Source organism: Gymnogyps californianus, chromosome 3 (assembly GCF_018139145.2).
Source record: "Gymnogyps californianus isolate 813 chromosome 3, ASM1813914v2, whole genome shotgun sequence".
In the NCBI taxonomy this organism is placed as follows: Eukaryota; Metazoa; Chordata; class Aves; order Accipitriformes; family Cathartidae; genus Gymnogyps; species Gymnogyps californianus.
In genome coordinates this window covers 43,952,355-43,978,252 of record NC_059473.1, presented here as the reverse complement: position 1 = coordinate 43,978,252, position 25,898 = coordinate 43,952,355, and the positions used below count along the sequence as shown (strand labels likewise).

General features: G+C 37.0%; 1 protein-coding gene across 1 annotated transcript in view; it reads right to left on the bottom strand.

The window, feature by feature from the left end:
- LYST (lysosomal trafficking regulator) overlaps window positions 1–25,898 on the bottom strand; it is a 71,563-nt gene that overhangs the window by 8,743 nt on the left and 36,922 nt on the right. Inside the window, exons 22-47 of the mRNA XM_050893305.1 lie at window positions 24,873–25,509; window positions 24,221–24,398; window positions 23,142–23,311; window positions 21,482–21,712; window positions 20,382–20,548; window positions 19,735–19,887; window positions 18,054–18,245; window positions 17,347–17,525; window positions 15,984–16,190; window positions 13,944–14,120; window positions 13,368–13,444; window positions 12,230–12,418; window positions 11,336–11,481; window positions 11,167–11,263; window positions 10,429–10,490; window positions 9,998–10,053; window positions 8,805–8,957; window positions 8,225–8,469; window positions 7,416–7,482; window positions 6,374–6,530; window positions 5,836–5,976; window positions 5,212–5,429; window positions 3,626–3,856; window positions 2,729–2,918; window positions 1,677–1,813; window positions 834–932 (exon numbers count right to left, since the gene is read on the bottom strand). Coding sequence (XP_050749262.1) covers window positions 834–932; window positions 1,677–1,813; window positions 2,729–2,918; window positions 3,626–3,856; window positions 5,212–5,429; window positions 5,836–5,976; window positions 6,374–6,530; window positions 7,416–7,482; window positions 8,225–8,469; window positions 8,805–8,957; window positions 9,998–10,053; window positions 10,429–10,490; window positions 11,167–11,263; window positions 11,336–11,481; window positions 12,230–12,418; window positions 13,368–13,444; window positions 13,944–14,120; window positions 15,984–16,190; window positions 17,347–17,525; window positions 18,054–18,245; window positions 19,735–19,887; window positions 20,382–20,548; window positions 21,482–21,712; window positions 23,142–23,311; window positions 24,221–24,398; window positions 24,873–25,509 — 4,556 coding nt within the window. The remainder of the gene's footprint in view (window positions 1–833; window positions 933–1,676; window positions 1,814–2,728; window positions 2,919–3,625; window positions 3,857–5,211; window positions 5,430–5,835; window positions 5,977–6,373; window positions 6,531–7,415; window positions 7,483–8,224; window positions 8,470–8,804; window positions 8,958–9,997; window positions 10,054–10,428; window positions 10,491–11,166; window positions 11,264–11,335; window positions 11,482–12,229; window positions 12,419–13,367; window positions 13,445–13,943; window positions 14,121–15,983; window positions 16,191–17,346; window positions 17,526–18,053; window positions 18,246–19,734; window positions 19,888–20,381; window positions 20,549–21,481; window positions 21,713–23,141; window positions 23,312–24,220; window positions 24,399–24,872; window positions 25,510–25,898) is intronic.

Genomic DNA, 25,898 nt, shown 5'->3' with positions numbered 1-25,898 from the left:
TTTAGTTTAGTTGTAGCTATGCGTAATCCCATAGACACATCTAAAATGACCTGTCAAGAAAGTTGCAAACTCTTTGTTAAAACTATGAGGAGTAGAAGTTACTCCTGGAGAAAGTCAGACAGAAGCCTAGAAACTCAGTCTGAACCAGAAGATGAATTTCAAGTTCTATTTATGCTTTCATACCATGCTTATTACCACATAGTATCAGGGTGATTTCTACTAGTATCTCAGTGTCTTCCACTAATGCATTAAGTAATGCAAGTTACTTTTCTCCCTTCCCTCCTCAGCTTTTCCCCTTGGGGAATATGACAAAGTGAAGAGGCTCAGTGGTTAATATATACACTGTCTGAGATTTCATCCTGGCTCTCTGTAGTGTAAGTGCCTTCTGCATTTGAAATGTTGTTTACTTTGGGGAAATGCATTCCAGTTTCAGTTAAGGCTTTGAAAGGCTCTGTCTCCTTCACAGAAAAAGTTACTCCTTAATGTAGGGACCTTCATTGTGCCAGAGAACTTCAATTCCAAGCCCTAGCCTGAATACAGTCAAAGCTGTATGTGTAATCAGTTATGCACCCAGATGATGAGGGCTGACTGAAGGCTAGCAGTATGTGAACAACAGCTTAAGAAAAACCCACAAATAAACATGCTGAGATAAAGCTATTTAACAATGTCAAAGAGGATCCTTCAAAAATAAATACTAAACAAGTACTTGATCTTTTTACCAATTGTCCTGAATATAACATATTCCCCTTTTCTCACTTTTCCTGTTTAAAAAAAGACTGTAATAGTGAATATAGCTAAATCCTTAAACATAAATCCTATCCAATGGAACTTACCGTATTGCTAGTGAATCTGTTCATATATGCTGTGATGACACCAGATTTACTACCTGTGAACAGCTGACAACTGTCTGGCACCCAAGCACAACTTGTTACCTTGGAAAGACAAAACAAAGCCAGAAAAATTTAGAACAGAAACTATTCTAACTGCTATTTTCATTATGCCATAGCATTTGGTCAAACTGATTCTTTATTGATTATCCTAAGAAAAGCCATGTAAAATACCTAAACTAAAGAAATCCAAGAGTTAAAATATACCTGCTCTAGGTCATATTTGTTATTACTTCAGAAACAAAGTAAAGAGGGAAATTCTGTGTAGCCCAGAATTCACAGCTAAAGAGCAGTGAACTACTGCAGACTTCTAGATCTACAGCCACATCATCAGCCAAAACCTTTTCAGTAGAATCTCACCAACCATTGGAGCGCAACGGAGATTATGCAGTGTTCCCTAACAATCTTTTAGACAATCTTTTTCAGAGGAATCCTAAACTATAGTGGAGTTCTGCTTCTAATGTGAGGCATCTATAATTTTTTCCTGCATTAATTTTTCTTGGCCCAGAACTTTAGCTTTTATAAATCCACACCAATATTCCATAGGAGGGAAAAGCTACAAAAATCAAATGGATTCAAAAGGGATCTCTACCTAGTACAGGAACACATCCAGGAACGAGATACACTGGAGCAGTAAGGGACACATTCCAAAGGAGAATCAAACAGATTAAACAGTTGTGTTTGATGCTCATCTCCAAGAAAAATGAAAGCAAGAGTACCTGCTGCCAAGTCAGGCCACCACTTAAACTAGCAATATTAAATTGAAGACCAAGAAACTGATTTTTTTACCTGATGGAACTGTGAACTCTGTATAAAATTTACTGGAGGTTCACTTTGCTTGCTTTTCAGTCGTAAAATGTTATCGGCATATCCCCAGCTCAGGATAGCTGACCACTGAATATCAGTACTGTGCATGCTTCTCACACCTGAAGGGAGGCATATAATATTGTGTCACATATGCAACCAAAGAGTTGGTCACTTTGATAGTCAACAAGAAAAATCTCAGGTCCATGTTTTACCACAAGCTAGAATATAAAAAACACCAGAGTTTCAAAATAAGATACTTTCTGTTAGGCTATGGCTTAATCTGTAATGTATTATAAACAAACATAGTTTTCAGAGATTATGTAAACATTCAGCGTTCTCCAAATACAGTCTGCAACCTGGACAAAGCTTTTTTGAAGAAATGTTGCATCTATTGGGAGTGGAGAAAAGGGGAAGAGGCTGACAATACTTCCCAGCTAGAGAAATGATTGTTCATAACTTCAAGGAGAATGTTACTTATTTTTGTTGACTAAATGTGAAGCCATTTATTTTTTTAAAACCTTCACTAGCACACGTTACAAAAAACAAAAGAAGAGTATGACAACCTGTTTGTACATTATCAATAAGAATCCCTCCGAGGAGTTTATCTGAAAGCAGAAGATCCTTTCACCTCTGCTTTCTACTGATAACCTTCCTCATTCTCTGCCTCTAAAAACCGTTCCCTTAATTCTCCTTTCTGTTGCCACATGTTCTTTTCATCTGTTCTTCAGTTCTTCTGGGACTGAATCTGCCGGCAAGTTCTAAAGTTAAATCCTCATGCTTCAGTCACTTTAATGAAAAATATCAACTTAATTACAGGATTCCTCTACGTCATTTTGAAAATTACAAGTAAAATCTACCGTCCAGGAAAGATACCACACATGTGGAAGCTGTTACTGGACTTATAAATCAATCTTTGGCAAAAGTGACTAAATTTGGGAAGTTTGCTGAAGAATAACAGTAGCATTAGATTTAATTTTGGGGGGGGCTCATTTCCACATGTATTGTGCATGTAGAGAATAAGCACAAATTCATACCTTGCTCCTTGCTATATATCATCAAAAGGCAAAACTTGCGGGACAAACCGCAGATAGCTTTAGTTGGTAAAGCCTGGAGAGAGCCAAACCTTTCTCCATGTGGTTGGCTAAAGCAGACAACAGGATCTGGAGCACTTGGGGAACCAACGTATTCTCCCCACTTCAAGCCTTTTATCCATGGTAATGGACTCTAAAACAAGCACAAATAAGGTTCAAATTAAAAGGTGGTAAAAAGTTTTCAGAAAAATGTATTTCATTAGTAAGGGAGAATCATTCGTATCACATTCCTGCAAGCAAACACATGGTAAGGACTGCTGAAGTATTCTAAAAATACTAGAAAGACAAGTATGAAGCACTGTAGTATCATCAGCTAAACTATTAGCTTTAAGAGAGTTCTCCCACTTCTTTGAGGTCTGAGATAGCAAGCTTGTAGTTCAGGTAGTTTAGTGAAAAATACTGATTTCTTTAAATGCAAGCATTCAGTTTCTCACTGGACTTTAGGGAAAACAAGTGTTTGAAGTGAAGAAAGTTGAACTGTCCTACAGTCAATGAAAAAGTTAAGGACGGAGGAAAGCATAGTATGTGTTTACCTACTATATGTTTGCACACAGATTCCGGAATTCATCATTGAAAGCATAAAATTGGTTAAGTGAAATGCTTTCCAATGCCTATTTGCTATAACCAAGATAAATTCAGATCTATCTTATTTTGGCAATAAGTATATCACAAATGCATGAAAATAATTTTCACTATCACTTTACTAATTTTGTGTATTTTATTTACAGTACAATATGGGTAGTAAGTTGCAGTTTTAGGAAGGAAAATGTAAACATAAGGGTACAATAATTACAGCATATGAATGTTAATTAAACCATCATGCAAATCAAAATGACGTACTGGATATATTATTTCTTTAGTGTGTTCTCTGGTTTCTCTGAAAGCAAACTGCACTAGTAATCCCATGGCAGCAGGAAGTTCTCCTTCCATGATAAGCCTGGATCCAGGTCTGCTGACATGTGCTGCATGGAACAGCTGGCGAGGTGTTTGCCCATATGTTTTTATCATTGTTTCAAGGGCTCTTCTCTGAACAGGATCCTCCACAGCAGAAACATCCATCCCAAAATAGGTCTGGAGAGGAAAAAAAAAAGGCAGGGAGGGGCAAAAATAAGCTTGTCCAGTTTGTCTTTGGGAAAGATTTCTCAACACATGCACACAAACTTAGAGGCAGACTCTTCAGGTGTTCGGTTAAGACTTGTACCAGAAGCCATCCCACAATGACTGTGCTGACTAAAGAGCCACTGAGAACAGTAACCTTGTCACCACTTCTTTATTGGAAGTAACTACAACTTTAAGATTTATCATGTGAACTGCTCCTACATGTAATCCGTGTCTAATTTCTGTCAAAGAGGTCTTCTCAGTAGACCTTTACTAATCTGTGCAAAAACAGAAAGGTTGCTGATGATAAAAAATTGAAAAAGTTTGTTTTCTGTACCTCTTTTTAATTAACATAAAGCTGTGGTTTGGGGTGGGGAGGAAGAACCTTCATATTTCAGGAGGAGTGGAAATTCTTTCCTTTCTCTACTTGTCTTTTTCATGCCTCTGTGAACCACATACTTTTCCTCAGTCACACTGACAAAGGCCTTGACTTTTCACTTGAAGAAAACCAATGAACTCACACAAACTTAATATTTGTAATTTAAGGTAATAACTAAATCCATACTTAGGCACAAAAAAAGGAAAGGGAAGGAAAGCATTTGGATGGCTACTTGAAAAGAAAAAGCCACCACTGCCGAACACTACTGTTTTATTAGCTATTCCAGCTATGGAATAAACACTAAACACATGGAACACTTTTGAATGCATTTGAAACCAGGACTGCCTGGCTGAGCAAACCTTGTGATAGTAAGGATTGAAGCTGAAGAATACAATCCAAGACATCTGTGTTACAGTTAAGTGGTGAAACTCTGGAAGTCTTTACATTACATGAAGACTTATTTGAAATCAAATTTACTGGAGGGGAAGTGCTCATTAGAGGGACAAAACATAAGATGTATATGAAGGGAAGAACACAAATAATGAGCTCAGGACAAAGTGAACTATTTTAATCATATCAAAAGCTGCAGCACAATCTGCCTAAATGAAAGGCTTCTTTTGAATGAGATGGAAACAGGCACACACAAAACACAGTATCTCTATATCACTGCAAACAACTATCCAGAAAGCCTAAACCCCATATACCTGATCATCCCCCATGCCTACCTCAAGGCAAGAAAGACGAACACAAATTCACTAAGTCTCACAACAGTCCCTGGGATCTTACCAGTTCCTCATTGAAATGGTTAAAAGCCTTTTCTTATTCTTCAACACTTCATGAGCAAGGGCTCTTGCTTCGTGTTGGATGTTTTCCAAGCAAGTCAGACCAAACTTTCCCCCATTAAGTTACTAGGTACAATGAACAAACACACTGCTTAACAAATACTTACTGCAGGATGAAAGACATTAATAGCCTGAACAGAGGCCTTGCCTTTTTGCTTATAACCAAACACCAAGTCAATCCAGTGACAGATTGTCTGGGAAACATGGTCAGACTCCAAAGCCTGACGATGAATCAAGATGAATAGACGAGGATCATTACGAGCCCAAGGTGGAAGATTGACATGGTTAACTCTGTCACCATTTTGACGTACTCCAAAATCAAAACCTAGAAACAGGGGAGTAAGTGTTCCAACATTTTAGTTGACAGTAACTCCAAAAAGGTCTTTATAGGGTTCTATGAAAGCTAACCATTAAGCACAGTGATTGCTGATCAACAAAGCAGCACCATTAACAAGTCCCCCCCAAACACATTCAAGCTGTACATACTCATTCAGATGGAAAAATCAGACAGCAGGATACTCCTTTGCATCTCTGATGTAATTATGAAAAAGCTTCCCTAAAGTCCTACATAACAGCTTTTTTAGCATATCCCACAAATTCGTGCCAGATTTCTCCCATACATCTACTACTTAGCATATTCAGTCAAGGGGTATAAATGTTCTCAGTTTCAACCCATAGGCTCAACCGTACAGCTGTTTTGGGTATATAGTTTTGTTACCCTCTTAGTATACCTTCTCTGTTAACTAGAAAGTCGGGAAGGTAGAAAAATTCTGGGATAAGCTCCTTTACGTCAGTCATTGATTCATACGAAGAGAGTCGCCAGGTTGTATTGGTAGAGTGAAAAGTTCTGTCTGGGATGTCAAAACTTTGATCTGTAAAGAAATCCAAACTGAATTTGTTACATCGGTGACGGACACGCTAACAGTTGCACATCTGCAACTTCAAGTAGTTAACTGCTCTCCAGTTAGCTGAGAGCATTTAGAATTCTTCTATCATCTCAATTACTATTGTTACACATGGACTGCAAGTCAAATATAGGTCAGCTTTTTATTCTACATACACTAAGGTATAAAAGTAAGATGTACAGCTTTATGGTCTAGCTTGATAATTTCAGAATGGGTCTACTGTGAAAGCATACCAGATTTAATTTTACTGAACTCAGCTATTTGGAATTGATAAACTACGCTAAACAGAGTAACATACAGCATTCCTGGGTCATTGGGACAAGGCCCAGATGTGAAAGGTAAGTGCAAGCAAAAGTAACCTTACCTTGATAGGCTAAAAACATTTTAGTAAAAGGTGGCAGCCTAACTAGGAAATGAAGCACAGTTCCACTGTTGGAATAATGAGATCCATAGTGATATGGTTGTACAGGGGGCATTGGATCATCTTCTCGTGCTCCTTTACGGTACTCCTCTTCCAAATACTAGAAAAGTAGTAGGAAAAAAAAAAATCACGAACCTCCTACTTAGACTACATTCCAATAACAAAAATAAGAGCTCACCTAAATCGTTTATGAATAAAACTTAAAACTTCAGAGGAACGTACATTTAAAAGTGATTTGGAATCAAATACACTTTGAGTGTCTAAAGACATATGATCACTTTTACAATCCAAAGTCTTAAGCCAATTTAAATGGCCTCTTTTCTGTTATTTATTACTTTTGCTTTTTTTTTCCCCTCTTGTTTTCTAACACAGCAGAGTCATTGTACAGGCTTTTCAATACTAAATGGAAAAAACAGTATTTGCAAATAATACGCTAGACCTTGATGATATAGACATAAGTTTGAAGGTCCAGCTGCAGATGCTTTCATTCCCCAGCATGTTATTTCCTACAGCCTTTAAAACATTCTAAAGAGCAAAAATCAAAGAGCACTGTAATCTTAGTAAGGCATGTTAAAATAACAGCATACTTGAAGGAAAACAGCTTTTCTGTTATCAAACAGAAAGGATAGCCACAAGTTCCACTGAAGTAATTTCAAATAAGCAGCAATAATTTATCTTCCTGATCTTTAGGGATCGTAAAGGTATGTATGTTCATATGTGAGAAGATACCAGTTCAACCTCCTCAGCAGTATCACATGGAAAGACTAAATTGATTTACGATTTCAGGTACAGGAACAAACACAGGTTCCAAGCATGTCAAAACAATTCCCAGGAAATGTAGCATATTGGAAATGAGAATTCCACAGATATAAAATACTGGATTTGTGGTTTCTTCCCCTCCCAGTCAATATATATTAAAAAAATTAAAGCCTCCATATCATTTATACACAGAAAAAAGGCAAGAAGCAAAAGTTATCCAAATTACCTTGTAAGTATCCACATAACGATCCTCTTTTTCTTTAGACTGCACAGCTATTGGTTTGACCAGATTTCTGTAACAGAAGTAGTACTGATATCTTGTCATTTTTATAAAGATGTTGATTCACACCATTTAATAATGCATTATTAAGAATAACGCCTTTAATACCATGAAAAGGACAAGCAAAACTTAATAGCACTTTACAAGAGAGTTCAGAAAGTAAAAAGGCCACTTTCAGTTAGTGCTAAAGGCAAACTCAGATCCACAGGCTACCCCATAGCACAGTAACAGGCAAGCAAATGCAAAGTGCCTCTGTCAAATCAGAGGCATCATATAAAGGCAAAGACTTGTGCACACAAATGTTAAATCAGCTTAACAGAAATTTATTAGGATGGGACAATTCACTTGGATCTATTCACAATGAAGACAATATGATTTTGTAACTGACCAAATAATTTACGATATTATTTCCTTTTCTATTTAATTTTCGCTAATTGGCCTGGAAGTCTTTAATCACATGAATTTAAACATACAGCTTTTATTTAAATCTGTGGACTATCCATATCCTATTGAGACTGTATATAAGTCCAATTCATAGCATCCTTTGAATATATATACACACTCATAATACTAGGCATTTTATTTAAATATCTGAGGTGAAGCAGCCACGTACTGTAAAAAGCCCAAGGTATTATGGATGAGGCTTGTCCCTGAATAGTTCCATTCATGTGTGTGCATTTTAGTACAATGAAGTTAAAAAGCTATACTGGATGATCAGTACTTGGAAATAACCAGTTCCAAACATTTCATATTACCTATATACCGATGGATCATTTAGGTCCAGCGTTTCATTGGTGTAGTCAGAAAGTATAAAAGGAAATACTGGATATTGCATGAGATCATTGAAGGAACGGCCCGCATGTTTGTTTAAATGAGTCAGATATTCAAAGTTAGTAATCTGTCCTGTGCACCACAGGTGGGTCAAAGCAGTAATGTTTCCATATTCCAAAAGGTTAGGCAAATTGTTAGTTAAGATGTTGTGGTACACATCATCACGGACCTAGAAGAAAATACCACAGATTTAATCATAAAATTTAAAAAGCTTCAAACTACCAAGACTTAGTAAGTTTCTCTCATTTTACAAATTTCCTGATATCTGCTGTAATGGAATAATGTTTAGTATAACTAAGATTCTTTGATGTCTTAATACATCAGCGATGTGTTCTACATGTTTGTGTTTGTCTAGAAGTCTAGCTGAGTGAAGTTTTTTTCAAAGGTATTAGGCAGAATTTAATTAGTCCATGCAACAGGTCTCCTTAAACTAACACATGAATGTACATGTTAAAGACACAGCAAAATACTTTGTTATATTATTATGCATCAGTGCCACATTACCTTTGTATTATCAAAAGCCAAGAGTAAAGTTCTGCCATTTGTTAGAAATATTTCCACAGCATTGTCTCTTAACTGCCACCAGCGCTTATGAACTTCCTTAATTTCCTCATAGGTCCAAGAAAATGATGCTGGTTCAGTTTCTCCATGAAAACTCTGCAGAATTTGCAATTGAAAAAGTTATTTTAAATACTAAATTTTCCAAACAAGAAACCCTTCAATGCAGCCAGTTTATAACCAGACAGCATATTGTACAGCAAACTAATTTTGCTGTGATGCTTTAATACATTGTTGCGATTTTCTGCACATATGCTTCCCATCCTCCACTCTCCTTAAGGCAGTGGGCAGAACATCATGCATGCTCCTCAGCTGCTCCAGTTCCCTATCCAACGCTAGCACACAATGCCAATTTCCACTGGCTCTTAAACTAAAATATTGGACAGCTAACTAGAGCAAGCAAAGCTTTGCCATGAATCCCAATTCTGACAGTTCTATGAAGGACAAAGCAGCAAAACAGCTGGTAACATCAAACCACAGGAGCTGTGTGTTTAGTGGATGCAAGGAAGAGCTCCCTGAAAATAGTTTAAAACTTTCAGCAGTATAACCCATATCTTGTTGTTTGTTTTTGTTTTTTTTAATTCTGTTGGATATATAAACTTAAATAATGCATCACAGCCTTTGAATATCAGAAGGATTAGGTCAGTTCTAGTTTCCTCCATGAAACAGTCCTCTATTGTATAGGTAAGGGGAGAGCTAGAACATCCTATATAACGGAAAATTCAAGAATCAGATACTGTAGAGTACAGCACAATTCATACACTTGTGAGTTTCTGTACTTCCTAGTACTCCAGCTTCCAGTAAGGCAAATTATCTCAGGTGCGTACCAAAGCAAGCTCTGCGCACTTACGCTGATGAACTCAGAGCAATGGACAGAAAGGTGCAGAAGCCTCCCCACATCACGCCCTCCTCATTCCCTCCCAGCCCCAGGCCCACATCTTTCCCGTTTTCTGCTGTCACCACCAACTCCACAGCCAGGGGCAACAGAAGCAACACGGAACCCAAACTAATCGGTTTGGCTGGCCTTGTCCAGAGACCTCTAATTCTAGTGCTCTGGCAATCCCAGTGGCAGTAGACAAAAGCTACTCATGGTCATAGTTTGGAAAAATTAAAGCTGGACAACATGCTCTAATACTTACTGAATTTTCAATTGTGTCTGAAGCATTGTCTTCAACAAAATACATGCCACATTTTCCTGCAGGAAAAAATAGTTGCAAAAAGGTACATGATATTACTATTTGTATAATGCATCTTAGTGTTATATAAACAGTGTCCAGGAGTTAAGAATACTAAGAATAGTACCTGGGCAAGACAGTACTCGACAGAAATAGAATTTATCATTCCACATCTTTTAGAAAGTGATCTGCAACTTTAAAACTTAACTACAGTCCAAATACCACTCATGCAAACAGTAGGGAAGAAAGGCAAAACTGATCTATAAAGTATATAATCCATAAGAAGTCAGGCAACAGCTCAATTACTTTAAAAAAAAAAAAAATCAGCCAAGTTTACATATACAGGAGAATCTTATACAAAAAAGATATTTAAGAGGACTGAAAATTCAACTTACCTAGCAACAGTTCACCAGCAGTCTCTCTAGAAGGTGCTACACTTATACATCTTCGATTAACTCTGAAATATTTCAAAGTGTATTATTGCTTACAAATTCATGTACCTTTCAGCACATACCTAAAAGTAACAGCCTCAAAGGCTACAGTTGAAGAAAGACTTTTCAACACCATGACTCTAATGGTTCAAATCCCAAGGAGGGAAAAAAAATAGAACCTCACCTTTCTAGACTTGCACATTAGTATATTTGTATTTGTGTTCTCTGCAGTTATTTTAGGCAGTATTAGTGCCTGTAATAGGTGGTAAATTGACACAGCTGCAGAGTTGAGTAACACAACAGTAAAAGCAGAGAGGATGAAAACACAATTTGCTTTTGAACACTTATGGAAAGACCTACCAGATCTAGTCGCACTGCCTGTCTTAGATATCCAACTGACAAATAAGTAAAAAAATCCCATCCGGTTATCCCACGGAAGTCCCATCGCCATATCACACCAGATGGTATTTGCTTTTACTGATTTTTGAAGTCATGGAGACAGATTGTTTTAAGACTCAAAAAACATACATGTTGGTAGCTCTGATCTTTTGCTTATGAGCAAAGCAAAAAACCTGCCATTTTTGACATTTCTCTCATCTCACTTGATTTTTTTTTTTAATGTTTATTTAGACAAAAAAGTGTGGAGAACTGTTTCCCACCTTCTGCCATTCCAATGAAAGGGAGGTGTTACCCAAAGCTTACCTTATGTGTTCACTTGCAGCTTTGTCTTTTACAGTAGAAGAGTGAGAAGAATGTGTTTTGTCTTCAAATAGATAAGATAATGGAGTTTTTATCACACCTATAAAAAAACCCACAAATAAGGCACTAGTAGTCATTACAATTCAGATATACTCCTAGATGTTATAATTACCTTCCTGTTTCTGCCTGTCTGGGAGAAGGTACTTGTTTGGAATAGTTAGGTAGCACCTCTGCAAGCGGCGCCTCTCTCTGTTTGGGCCCTCTGTTGGATCCAGTTGCCAAGAAGTTGGGTAATAGACTGGATCATACCAGAGTGCTCTGAAAAAACCAAAATATGTTAGAGTTTGGCAGCAGAGGCAGTACATATGCTTATTGATTCTGTTTTTCTTTAAATAGTAGAAAGGCAGAAGTTTCACAGTAGTACACTGGGCAATTATTTCTGAAGAAGTATCAAAAGACTGAATTCTGTAGTTTATGTTCATGAGCTATACCACTGACTACTTATGAGCTACTACTGTAAGACTGCTCTTGAAGTTTCAACTAATTCTGAAGAAAACAGCAATACAATGCATCCATTACTTCATTTTGAAAACTCAGCTGCTGGAAACATGACATAATACTAGTTCTGCAGTGGTAAAAATACCATTGTTTGGTTTCTTGTCAAGACTTAATATCTTTTGCTCTATGCAGATTAGTGAACACAGTATCTGGATACTAATGTGAATAACATTACCCAAAAAAATGTTTTGTTACTCCATCAATTAATGCAAGATATGAAAACTTATGACATTCTTCATTCTATTAGGCACAGCAAAATGTATCTGACAAAAAACCTGTCTAAATGGCACAGAAATACTACTTGGCTACTCAGCCACTCACCCTAAAAAATAGGAGAATAAATCAAGTATTTTACAAGTCTTTAACCATCAGATGATTAGCAAAAGTAAGTAATTCTAATTTTAGTATCATCTACATTTCATGTGCCTCTAAGTAGAATGAGAAGCGCATGTCAGGCATCGAGTCTCTCTCTCGCTCGCTTTTTCACTGAGATGAGAACACAACTTACCGATCATGGGTAAGCTGCTGTACAAGTTCCTGCCAATGTCTGCTGGCACTTAGCTCTGCCTTATACATCCCCCGGATGTGCTGGATTACTTTCTTCCTTTCCATTCCTTGTGACAGAGACACAGCTTGTGTGATGTCTCCAGCTATTTTAGAAATGTCTTTAGATTTTGTATCCAGACGTTGAAAGAGACTGAGGAAAAAGAGTTGTGTTTGAAAATGTCAAATAAACACACTGAAAAGGGAAGGCAAGACACCAAAAACCCTTATAAAATACAATCAGTTTGGCAGCAGATATCCATAGTTCTTGTTACAGCAGATGCAGAGCAACTTAGCCTACATAATTTTCACGAGACTCATGAATACCTTCTGCTTCTTAGCCTTCAAAAAAGCTATTACTTGTGGCCAAAGACAAGACAAGCCAATCAGAAGATCAATGGCTATATATTAGCATGCTTTAGTAATGAATGTATACTCATTACAGTAAAACTGTTAAGAACAGTAATTTATCACTGCTCAAATCTCTTACATTATTCAAAGTAAAGTCTTATTGCTTATCTGGACAGACTTGACTAAGCTGACCTTTACAGCTACTACAGTTGCCTATATTAACACATGTTGTGTGTGCATCTCAGGTCTGATTTTTACAGCAAAGCCTGAAATGTCAATTAATGGAAAGAACCTCTTAATCTACCACAAGCTATCAAAATTTACATTATGCCAAGTAGCAGCAGTCTACGTAGCTCACAAAAGTGTTTAAATACTATGCTGAGTATAATGGTATTTTATTTGTTGAAGATCAGGGTTAGTTACAGGGACATTTGCCTTACATTTAATTGCACAGACCACAGTGACAGGAGAGGTGATTGGACAGATACAACAGCTGTAAAACTAAGGGTGAAATGCCAAATGTGCAAAAAAAATTCAGTATTCTGAAGTTCACACAATGCCATTTATTATGCAACCTATCAAAATGCATTACCTACAATCAAGCTGGTTTTATAATGGGAAAATAGAAACCTGAAAGCTAGCAGTGCTGTTAATTTGAAGAAACATCTATAATAATCATATAGGCAACTTTGCAATGGGGTATGCTGAACATTCTTACAGAGTTCTTGCAGCCCCTTTAAGAAAGCACTTACTTTTGCCGATTATTAGCCATTGTCTTCTCCCAAGCAGCTTTATTTACACCTTCTTCCATCTCATATTTCTTCTGATCCTGAATGGAAGTTTTAGACATTAGGTTTTTTTTTTTTCAGATGGATGAAATAAGGAAGCAGAGGCTAAACGATATGGCAATTTAAAAAGGGAAGACTGACAAAACTGTTCAACTGGTATCTTCACAGCATTCAAAACCATCAAGACTTCATTTCAGTTACTGCAGTTTTATTATATTTAGATATAATTTTATATTTTTTTGCAAGGAATCATAAAAATTATTTTTTTCCTGACAATGAGATACACTAGTAGCTTATTATGAACTCTTACCTTTGCCTGGGTTAAGTACTATGCTTAACCAAGAAGCGTTAACATGTGAGCTTGCTGTGAAGTGTTGAGTATATGTGACAGAAATATTCAGAACCCAAAGAGAATCCCCAAAAGCATAAGCCATGCACCAAGCAAACAAAACTGCTGTATGCAGTAAAACCCTGACCCCATATAACAGACAATTGTCTCAAATATACCCAGTTTTTTAAGTAAGGTTTTTATTCACAAACCTCTTTCAAAGCTTTTATTAGATCTGGTTTTGGTCGTGGGCTGAGGGGAATGCATTTATAGCCACAACATTTCAGTGTATTCACAAAGTCTCCTGCTGCTCTTTGTTCTTCTTTGGTCATTTCATCACTATGATTGTGCATTAACTCATATAAATAGAGCACTAATTTAGGTCCATGCTAGAAGACGAAAAGAAAGGAAAGGAGGAACACAGATGTATGGTCACTCTCATTGCCACAATACAACACTTAGCAGTTTTTCCTCCAACTTTATTCCCTTTTCTAGTCAGCCTGGACAGATTTCTGCTACTAATTTTTCTGTGATTTAAAGAAAATGGCTGCTTTAATGTTTGAAGACAAACTTTTATAAAACTAGGAAGAACATGTTGAATTTAATCCTCCACATGATAAAACTTGCCCCAGCATCTTGTGACTTTTCAAATGGCTTACAGGAAAGCTAAGTTTCTTTTCCAAGTACTCAGCTCCTGCAGTCCTGTTTATACTTCAGGAAATATGTGCCAGAGACCCCTAATTTTGCCTGCCAAGAATGCTACACCTTGTTTGATTAATCAAATCAGAGCTGACAGATAATGAAGTTAAGCAGACACAGGCCATAAATGCACTCAACATGACACTCCCCCAAAGAAGCCATTGCTAGTATATCAGCTCTTTTCTTACTGGTGAAAGTGTTAAATTGAATAACATATATGTGATCAGAAACATGTAAGTGTCATAGGTTCATCCAGTAAGCACTTTCTCTCCTTAGTACACAGTGACTCAAACTGTGGCATGTCTTACATAATTTATTTCATTCTTGCAGTTCCTGAAGATCTCAAACAGCAACATTCCCACCCGATTCCTGATCACAGCTCTAAGAAATGCTTTCTCTCAAGCTTGCACTAACACACAGTACAATCAAAAAAGCTTTTTGCTGACAAACCCAGAGAAGCAGGGAGAAACTGTTCAGCTATTTGAGTTAAGAACATAGAATGGTTTGGGTTGGAAGGGACCTTCAAGATCATCTAGTTCCAACCCCCCTGCCATGGGCAGGGATACTAGACCAGGTTGCTCAAAGCCCCATCCAACCTGGCCTTGAACTCTTCCAGGAAGGGGGCATCCACAACCTCTCTGGGCAACCTCTTCCAGTGCCTCACCACCCTCACAGTAAAGAATTTTTCTTCCTTGTATCTAATCTAAATCTACCCTCTTTCAGTTTAAAACTGTTACCCCTCGTGCTATCACTATACTCCCTGACAAAGAGTCCCTCCCCATCTTTCCTGTAGGCTCCTTTTAAGTACTGGAAGGCCGCTATAAGGTCTCCCCAGAGCCCTCTCTCCTCCAGGCTGAACAACCCCAACTCTCTCAGCCTGTCCTCATAGGGGAGGTGCTCCAGCCCCCAATCATCTTTGTGGCCCTCCTCTGGACCCACTCGAGCAGGTCCATGTCTTTCTTACACTGGGGACTCCAGAGCTGAACACAGTACTCCAGGTGGGGTCTCACAAGAATACACAACATTGAATAGAACACACAATCCCACTTCAAGAATTAAAAAAGGCTAAATAAGAAAAGATAGAGTATTGCTGTGATCGAAGACTGCCTGCCTCTTAAAATCTAGTGGCAATCAGTTCTTACGGGTTTCAAGTCTGCAGTTAGAGTTCCAAGGCAAGGGTTATTCCTTCACTAATCTGCCTTTTCAGGGTACCTTAGCTTCTAGCATCCTCAGTAAAATTCTTCACGTTAAAATTAGTACCACCTTTTGGTTCTGCACTACACAGGAGATGTGATGTTTGATATGCTACAGAGTCAACATACCCAGAGATAATCCTATCTTCCCTTTTACAAAACTATCTACCTTCAGGAAAATATAGCAATTGCAGAGGTACACACAGGCATTTTGTATGACATAACTTTGTCATTACACTAAACACTGCTAAAACAGCAGTGAACAACTTTAGCCACATACAGTTCTAATTAAGTGTAAAATTTAAACAAAAAAATTGAATACAGGTTTTACAAACTTCTCTCAAACACTCTTGAGCGTACTTGCAAAGTTGGGCTAAGACAGTCACGCATAATCTCTTGATGGTTTACTTCATGTACCATCTCCAAAGCCTGCTTTCTCTCTTGCAGTGACCTTGCCGGAGACAAGTTGTGCACAAGAAGCCTCCCAAGTTGTATACGGAACGTGTCCTTACATGACAAGAGGATTCTCTTCCACTGCTGCTTCGGTGTGTTCATTCTGCTGGTGCCCTAAGTAAAAGAAACATTTTTTAAATATTACAGGGTTAGAGCTTCCTTTTACCAAATTTTTCACACTACAAAACAAACACAGTTGATATGATCAAAATGTAAGACAATAAAGATTTATCTACCAAAAGAAAGTGTTTAACCTTAGTTTACTTATTATTATTACGGGTTAAAAGGCGTTCTACTAAAAATGAAAAGAGTTTAATTCTAATAAAAATAAGCATATTTTTCTCAATCTGCCAATATTAGGAATGCAACTCCTAGCTAAACTGGATATTCAGTTAGAGGGACTATACAACAATCCAAAAAGTGAAAATTGTGATGTAGAGGGTTTAAAAAAATCAAAGGGTTTTTTTGTTTGCTTATTTTAATGAATAGCCCTTCTATGTTAATCACTAGTTTCTGAATGGATTACCTCAAAAGATTAGAAACCGGGCATTGGATTGAGGTGCTTGTGCTCACAAAAAGAAACCTGCCATCTTTGAAAAGTACTACAAAGTATGACATGATAGAAAGATAACAGATCTAACAAACTTAATTTTCCAGAGCTAGAAAGAAAATTAGGTTGAGCTACTTTTTATAAAGACGACCTAAGAGAAATAAAGAGGCAAGAAGCAGTAAGTTAAGTTTTCCAATAAAACCATTTCAAATTACCCAAGTGAAACCTGATCACCTCGGAAAGGCTGACAAGTTAACACCTGTATGCTAGAAGAGAAAACTCTCAGCCCTTTACCAACAATTGAAAAAAAGAGAAAGTTCTCCTTCCCAATTCTAAAATATATTATAGACACAAATTGCTCAGAAACTCTCCATCATCTGTGGATGCACAGCAGATCTTGTTTTATAGGCTCCAGCAAACTTAAACCTTGAGGTTTAAGAGACAAAGCAAATTTGTGGACTACACAGAAGTCTATTTAACCTTTGCGTACTTGTTCGAGAAGCAGAATTTTGCTAAACGTTAAAGTGAAAAATCAGAACAGATGCATTTATTATTTTACAACTGCAGAATAACTGGGAAGCTGAACAGAGTTTTTTATGCCACAGCTGAATTGAGAGAGGCAGTAAGAAAAGCATTTATAGAAGAATTTATGAATGAAAATTTCCTAATAAAGGAACCTTATGAAATATGCTTTAATGTGGACAACATCTAATTACTTACAATGGATACTTTGATTCCTTCCACCAACATTTTGAACATTTCTTTAAGAAAAGAATTTGTTCTGCTAGGCAGTTCTTGCTGGCTTTCCTCTTCAGGAACTTCCAGCTGGGACGCTGAAAGTCTGCTTTGACTTGTGTTTTCTGTTATACCCAGTACATCAAGGCACTCTTCAGTAGATGCTTTAAATTTAAGAGGCACATATTGATCAGTACCATCTCAAGCAGGACAATCCTATGATCCTTTAGTTGGCATTAAATCAAATATCACCTTTACTACTATACTTACTATATTTACTTTCTCTTGCTTCTGGAATTTGAACTAGCCCCCAAAGTCATCAAGTCTTGCTAACAAATGTAGCCATTTCATAGAAACATGCAAACCGATGCATTTTAAGAGATCAGACGCTCCCTTTGGCAGATTTAAATCTTCGGGTAATAATTCAGGCAGTTAACACATGAATGGACTAATGTAGAATTCAAACAACTTGTTCAGTTCATTCAGATAAAAACCGTATCCAGATTGTCAGTTACATAATACTGAGAGACAAATCACCGAGAGAATGATGTTTTATGGTTAAATCCATTAAACTAGAGTCAATGGTATTACTTTCCTCTCAAACACTTCAACACTCCAAAAGCAAGAATCCATTTTTCATACAGCACTACATTGGCTCTGTCAAAACAGAAACGAACAAAAAGAAATCCTACCTAAATAAATGAGCCTGTTAACAGCTAGAACAGTCAGCCTCTGTAACCTTTGTACAAACTCAGTCTCAGTGGCTTGGACAGGATTTTCTTGGCTCATTCGCCGCTGCATCATCATGTTGAATTCCTCACTTGCTAGTGAGCGCATTTTCATCAGCAGAGCATCAGACTGAGCAAGTGAAAACTTTCTGGAGCCTTTAAGTAGAGAAGCGTTAATAGCATCCTACTAAAATGCACAAAAAATTAATCACTCGACAAAGTGATCCGAAGAGTTCACATCATTTAAGGAAACAAAACATTTGAAATACATTAATATTGAAGGGAACGTAAGTGTCGTGTGGGTGTTTGCCTCTTCCTTTTAAAAGCTTTTCTATTTGAAAATAAATATATAAAATTCAAGAAGTGATACCATGAAATGAGTTAGTCTCAAGATCAGATTTATTGTACAACTTGCATATTTTTGTGTAAAGTAGATTCTAAAAAAGTTACTTTTATTCCTGTTTTTATAGGAATATACACATATATTGTACATAATCCTGTATGATTAGGATAAAGGATTAAAAATTAATGATACAACAAAAATATTATTGCATTTTGGAAAGTAGCTTTATCAGCACAAATGATGAGTCAGTTATATTAACAGCTTATAAACACATTTTGTACCATACCCATTGCCACTAATTTTGACAGAAGTACTACTTCTAACTTATAAGAATATTACTTAACATTTTCTTGAAATGAACTGGTGGGCCTTGATTGTACTTGCTTCTTTCAGAAATAGCTAAGTTTATCTTTAGTGCCTTACCAGATGCACTAATATAAAAATATTTGCACTATATTTACTAGGCTAATGGAGAGGGGCCTCAAAAGCTGACCATATCAAGAGAAACATTCCCATAGTAAACAGGGAATAATAGTGGTTTGTTTTGTGTGGTGGGGTTATTTTGTTTGGTTTTTTGGTTTTTTTAAAAACTCAAGTACATGTCAGGTTTTTAAATTATATCTTCTACAAAGTCTTAAATGCAGCTTCATATATGAGATATATACAAAAATCAATTTCTAGCCAGAAGACTCCAAAACCTTTACAGCATGATTCACAAGCTATCAAATACAAAGAAAGTATTACTGCTAAAGCTAGACCTGCACAAATGTTTTACAAGCACAACCACAGCGGAATCTAGGAATCTCGCATTCCCAACTATAAATTTGGAGTGCCAGGTATTTACTTCCGGATGATCACCAATTAAAAGTTGTCCAACAATGCAATCCCCACATACCTGTGTGAAAGTTACAAGGACTAACTTGTTTTGGTATTTCCTTACTGTGAAGTTGGCTATTAAAACCACTATGAATTACTTTAAAAACATCTTTACTAAGCAACTTGTGAATTGAAGCGAATCCCAAAAGAAGGTAATATCTGGCTTTAGACACTGCAGTGAGAATAAGGTGACTGAGGTTTCATTTTCGTAGCCCATTCCCTCCTCAGTGCAAGAATACAATACAAAAATCCCACAAGTTCAAAATGGGTACAGGCTACACTATTCTAAAAAATATATAGTGATTTATACAGCCAATGCACAGAAAAAGCAAAGCAACAGGACTCATTTGTCGTATCACTAAAATTACAGTTTGTAAGTAATACATACAGGAGAAAGTACAAGAATACTACACTTCTGCTACTCACCAGCAATGCCTTTACGCTTTTGAAACATTGCACGATGTGGTGCAGATGGTGATGGGACTGAACCAGCCTGCTCCTGAGCATCTTGGTTCGCTGTAGTTTTTATTAATTCAATAGCTGCTTGAAGAACTCTTAACTGCAGAACAACTGCCATGTCTACAGACAGAGGCATACAAAGGACACATGACATTCTTTACACATCTTCAAGACTTTTTACCAGATGTTTGTAAAGAGTAAAAGAACACAAAATGTGTCAAGAGCTGTAAAACTCTTGATTCCATGGAAGTCACATAGAAAGTCATCCCAGTATTCCACAGATACAGACAGTACACAAATGAGTTCCCATGCAAAAGCCATTGAATTTGATTACTCTGAAATAAGCTAAATGAAACTGTATAGAACATTTCCATCAAAAGTTCATTAAGGGTATTTAACATTCACTGTTTGTTCAGATTAGCAGTACACAATTCTTTACCGCAAGGCAGGCTCCTGAGGAAAACTACTTTGAGAAACACTTAGAAGAGAAAGAAGATCCATCACCAGAAAACTCCCCCTTCTCCCTCGGCAGGAATATTAATTTAAACAAAAATCAGTGGGGAACGGATTTATTTCTCCAGTCCCGTGACCCCAGAAATAAGCAGATAACTTACTTTGCATCCTTGCATTTTTACTATTTTGAAGATGACCCAGCAGCACAATGAGGTCTTCAATAACACGAAAATATTGAGAACCTGAGGAGCTGCAGGCATGAATTGCAACTGCTACCAGCAGCTGTTGTATATCGCATGCAAGTAACTTGTAGTCATTCAAGGGAATGCTGCAAACAAAGTTGTAGTTACCAGAAACATGACAATTCTAGTCAATTGTAACCCATAACAAGACCCATTACTATTCCCCTTGCTAATTCTGCCAACTGTACCTAATATTATGTTGTACTTCATATAAAAATGTTACTGCTGAAGGCTAGAAAATTGTAGTCAAAGACACCTCTTTAGTGTTAACTTTGGCAGACTGGATGCCTGCAAATCTTTGGGACATTCTAACATCAAGATTGTAACAAAGTTTTATTGTAAAAGCAATGACGTATTATTATCAGATTTCGAGTTAAAGAACAGGTCTGAAATCCTGTATTTCTCAAAAAAATTCAGGATAACATCTCATTTTGTAACCATGCTGAACTAAAACTATACTGGGGTAAAAAGGAAATCTGTCTATTTCTTCAGGATACCAACTAATAAAATAAATTAACAAACCCCCACCTCTCCTTCCTTCACTGTATAACCTTTCTTAAAGTACAGAATGTTTGTAATTAATGAAGTCATTTAAGTTACTCAGAAACTCAAGTATTAAATCACAGGCAGCACAGGAGAGACTTTTCCTGCAGTTTTGACATTGGCTATAGATACAGTAGAATGCTACCATCTCCTGGGCCTTTATCTTACTGTTCAGGTGAGTTTTATTACGAAAAGCATCCAAAGCACACACAGTGTTACAAACTTGCATTTTAAAATGTCATTTCACTTGAAAGTTTAAGGTATGGAAAGAACATTTTATATTCCATTGTTTGAACTGAATATCTAAACATTAACTTTCACTTACAGGTATAACTAAAGCTGAAAACCTCAAAAACAGTGTTATTTTGTACATGCTCTCTGATCATTTTAGAAAGTAGAACAAATACAATACAATAATTTTTGCTAGACTAAAGGTTGTGCCTGGACTATTTTATAGCAACTGATACAATACTCACTTTGTTTCCAGTCCGTTGAGAGCAGCCAGTGTATTACACAGCACATACAGCAAACCATTATCAAGCAGTAGGTCTGCAACTTTTGAGCAGGAATTTATGATTTGCAGCAGGAGACAGAAGCAGTTATGCAGCAGAACATTATCATACAGAGAGTTCTCTATGAGACCCAGAACAGGAATGACACACCATTTTTGAAAGAGTCCAACATTCTTGACATCTTCCAGATCAAATCTATTAACGTAAATATAAGTGAGTGACATCCTTAAAATAGCAACCTGGAATACGCAACTGGAATACCAGTCTATGCTAGTATTTTGGCAAAGATGTAGATGGCAATTTCCTACATTTCATTGCAGTAACAGTGCCTGTCTACTAAAGGAAATAAGAGCAAAATAAACACTTAAGAGCCACAAGGAAATGAAGTGCCTAATCTAAAGCTTCAGCTAACTATAAACTGTCTACAATATAGATTTCATCAAAACAGAGGGTTTTTTTCAATCAGTGTAGAAAAACATGACACATCATCTTTCCAGTAATAAGTATTACAACTGGCACAGACACTATCAAGAAACCAGATACAGCTTGGCATCAATATAATAATATACTGACTGACAGCAGATTTGATATCCTATACCCATTACTGCTGAAGTTTAATTAAATTCAGCAACTTCTGGCTTATTGCGATTGTAGAATTCAGAACAGTGCTTCAGACCTTGTATTACTTGTGCGTTAAGAAATTAGATTACTATTCTAAGGTTATCCGCCCATCACATGACTTATACACAATCCTAAAAACCTGAGACATCAGAATTACCTTTCCAGCCCCATAATCAATCTCTGCTTTTGGGCTAGTTAAGCAGCCTGGTTTAAGTCTTGCAGTTAAACAGGAATATTTTTTGGGGCAGTGAAGATCAGGCCAACAGGCAGAAGTAATTTGGCTACAAATCCTGCAGAGGCAGCAACTGAGAAGGAGCTTTTTGCAAAGTTTTTGCACTGCTGACTACACTTAGATACATGTTCTCCCTGTACAGTCATTAAGTAGTCAGACTTATTCTAAAAAATATCATTTACTTAGATAATTGTCTCCTTAAAGGTAATCTCCTTTCCTGTTAATATGAGGTGGCTCTTTGGTTCAAGGAAATGGTGTATCTGTGGGATTTTCCCTAAAGGAAATAGGGATGTAAACCCAGGGCCAAGCCAAAGAAGCAGCTATTGCATTAAGCTTTTTCCTTCATCACCTACCAAAACCCAGTAGCAGGAGTCTAGTGACTACTACTTAAAACTTCTAAGTCAGAGTTTCATGTAGGACCAGAAAAAATAGGAAGAGTTAAACTGATTACAGAACATTTGAATTGCAAAGGCCTCTGAGGCCCTCAGAAGGGCTGAGAGTTTAGAAGATCCCAGCTGACAGCACCCATCAGATGAAGTTGCTTACAAACAGCTTAAGGGCCATAAAATAGTCATAAGAAGTTTAATACATTTAAATGGTAAAGCTACAAGCAAAACATTTCAAAACAGTTTTGAAGGAACTTTTTTTTATGGTTGTTGACAACTAGGAAGAGAATAGGAATTAAAAAGCTATGACATCCTTGCCTCCAGCAAAGTGTGCTGCTCATAGTTCAAATATTGTTACAGGATGCAAAAGCAAAGCATTACTTACTCTTCATCCAAGCCAACAGAGCGGCCAAAGAGCATTTCCAAGAAGCACTCTACAACTTCCTGAGTCCCCTGGTGAAGGTACAGCTGGTTGGCTAGCAAGGAGAAGCCACGATTCTTTAAGAATTTCTCCTTCTGCTCCCTCCTTGCTCTGTTGAAATATGCATCCAACAACTAAAAATAAATGCATAATTATGATGTAAGATTTAAACATTTAATATAACTCCTTTGAAAGTTAAGTTCTTGTCTTGAACAGTTTGAAATAAAATTGTTTTTAATTCCAGATTAAAAATATCAATTGCACTATTGCAACTGCAATCTACACTGCCCTTCTTACAACTGACAGCTGACTTTATCCTTTTAATCTGAAGACTCTTAGGTTTTTAGTCAAGTTTGGGGGAGATGAAGTCACACACATAACAGTAACAGAATGCCTACATAATACATTCAAACTTTTTATACTTGTTAAATCCTGCACTTTGGTGTGTATGCAAGTGCATGCATGATTTTTTGGATCATTTTGTTAATAAAGCCATATAACCTTATTCTTCTTCAAATTAAAATACAAATCTACTCAAAGTTTTTCATCTACATAATGTTACCATCCAGGAACACTGTCCTTGTCAATACTACAAAAATCACTGAAAACATTTTGAAGCCTCAAGTCTATATTCAGACCACAAATGCGTGGATGACTCCCCAGAATAACAAAGTCAACCATGTTAGAAGTCGAAACTTTGCTTGCACCTTAACTTAACGTAGTGCATCATATGTTTAATGTTGAAGAGATGGTCACCAACTTTCTGCATTGTCGCTTTCATTTACATCAGTAATGCTGTCATATACCCCTAAGGCCTCTGGCTTGGATCATAGACTATACTTATCTATTGAAAGATTCTACATTTGTGTTGTGTTGGGGTTTTTTTAAATCTGTGGGGGTGGAAACATATCTTAAAACTCAGAAGTAAACCTAGAAAACTGAAGAAAGCAAAATAAAAAAATATTAACAAAACTTCACATTTCCAACATGTTAACTATGCTAGTTCACAACTTTTTAGCTGAAAACATTTTATATAGGCCTACTTTAATGACTCCTTGTTGTATGAGAGGAGATGGGTGGTTCACAAGAACTATAAGATAATCAGGTTGGATGAGTTTGTCCATCACATCTTCTAGCATGCTATCTGGTAGGATTAGGAGAACTCCACGCAAGAGGTCATATAATCCACAACAGATAAGCACAAGACAGTCTTCTGTACATCTGAAAACAGAGGAATGTTTTACCACAGTTTATTGTCTACAACAGGAAACATTAAAAAAAAGCATAATTGTTAGCCACTCTCGGGGGGCAAGAGGAGGAAGAAATCTGGCAAACATTTCTCCAATACTCCTATTACCACTCTTCATTAACACTTATTTTTGGATGGCAGATAGCAGAAAGGATAATCCGACCAGAACACTTGCCTAAGATTTTTTGTGAGCTAGCATAACAAGTTCCCACTCCTACCGCAGATAGCAAAATTCCTGATTTTTAAAGTTTGCTATGTAAATAATGCAAAAATTGAAACAATGCAATTCTATAGAGTAAAAGCTTAACGAATTGGTTTATGACAGCCATTGAAAACATTCCCTTAATTTTCAGGCTTCCAATTTTTGCAGAATAGTAATCAAGACCAAAAACTGTGAAATTATATACTGAGCTACTGCTAGTTTATTATTTTGTTCATCTGCTTACCTGTCATCAGGGCTTTCAGATGGTTTTTGGATATTCTCATTAGCTGAAGAAAAAGCAAGACTCTCCCAGTCTTCAGGAAGCACATTCTTGTCAGCAAAGCTTGGCCAGCGAGCAATGGCTGATGATCCTCTATGAACAGAAAATGCTAAGCCCAACCCTGCAAAATTACCCTGACTCTTCTGAAATGAAGGCAGCCCTTTCAGATTGTCTGGACGACATAGCAATGGCTCAGCTGCAGCACCATCACCTTCACTACATTTCAGGTCTGCATCTGCTTCTTTACTCTCAAATCCATTTTCAGATAACTCTTCTTCTTTTGCAATATCTTCAAACGTTTCAGCAGATGTTAACTCTGAGTCACAAACTGTTTTTGCAGACTCACAACTGCTAAGAAAGAGTTGTTCTTGTACTCTTGTTATGGTTTCAGAACTTCCTACAAAACCAATTCTATCCTGGAGATCAATGTAGTCATGCTTGCCAATAATCTGCAGGTCATCAGTGCTCCTTCCCATTCTTTCAGTTAGTCGTTTTCTATGAACTTGAGGTGAGGAAGTAGGAGATGGTGGTAAGCTTTTACAAAGCCTTTTGGGTGCCTGAGAGCTTATCTTCTGCTGTACACTACCCTCGGAAGTGTTCCCTATAGAAATAAGGATCTCTTTAGCATTCCTTTTATGCCAAAAACAAGCTTTTCCCTCAATGTTACACTCCACATACATTTAGCACAGTGATGACCCAAGCTAATTTTATGTGGCAAAACTGATTCAACACCTGGCATAGCTCAGATGTGGCTGGTCAAGTAGAGACTTGTAGTCTCTAGTAAACTATTATGCAGCCATATATTTAGCAAGTCACAAATCTGAAAGATACATAAAATGCAAAATAATTTTTGCATATATACTGGAGTTTCTGAATTTACATTATGATCCTCTCAACTAATCCTCAGCAGGAATTTGTACAGAGTCATAGAATCATTGAGGGTGGAAGGCACCTCTGGAGACTGTCTAGCCCAACCTCCTTGCTCAAAGC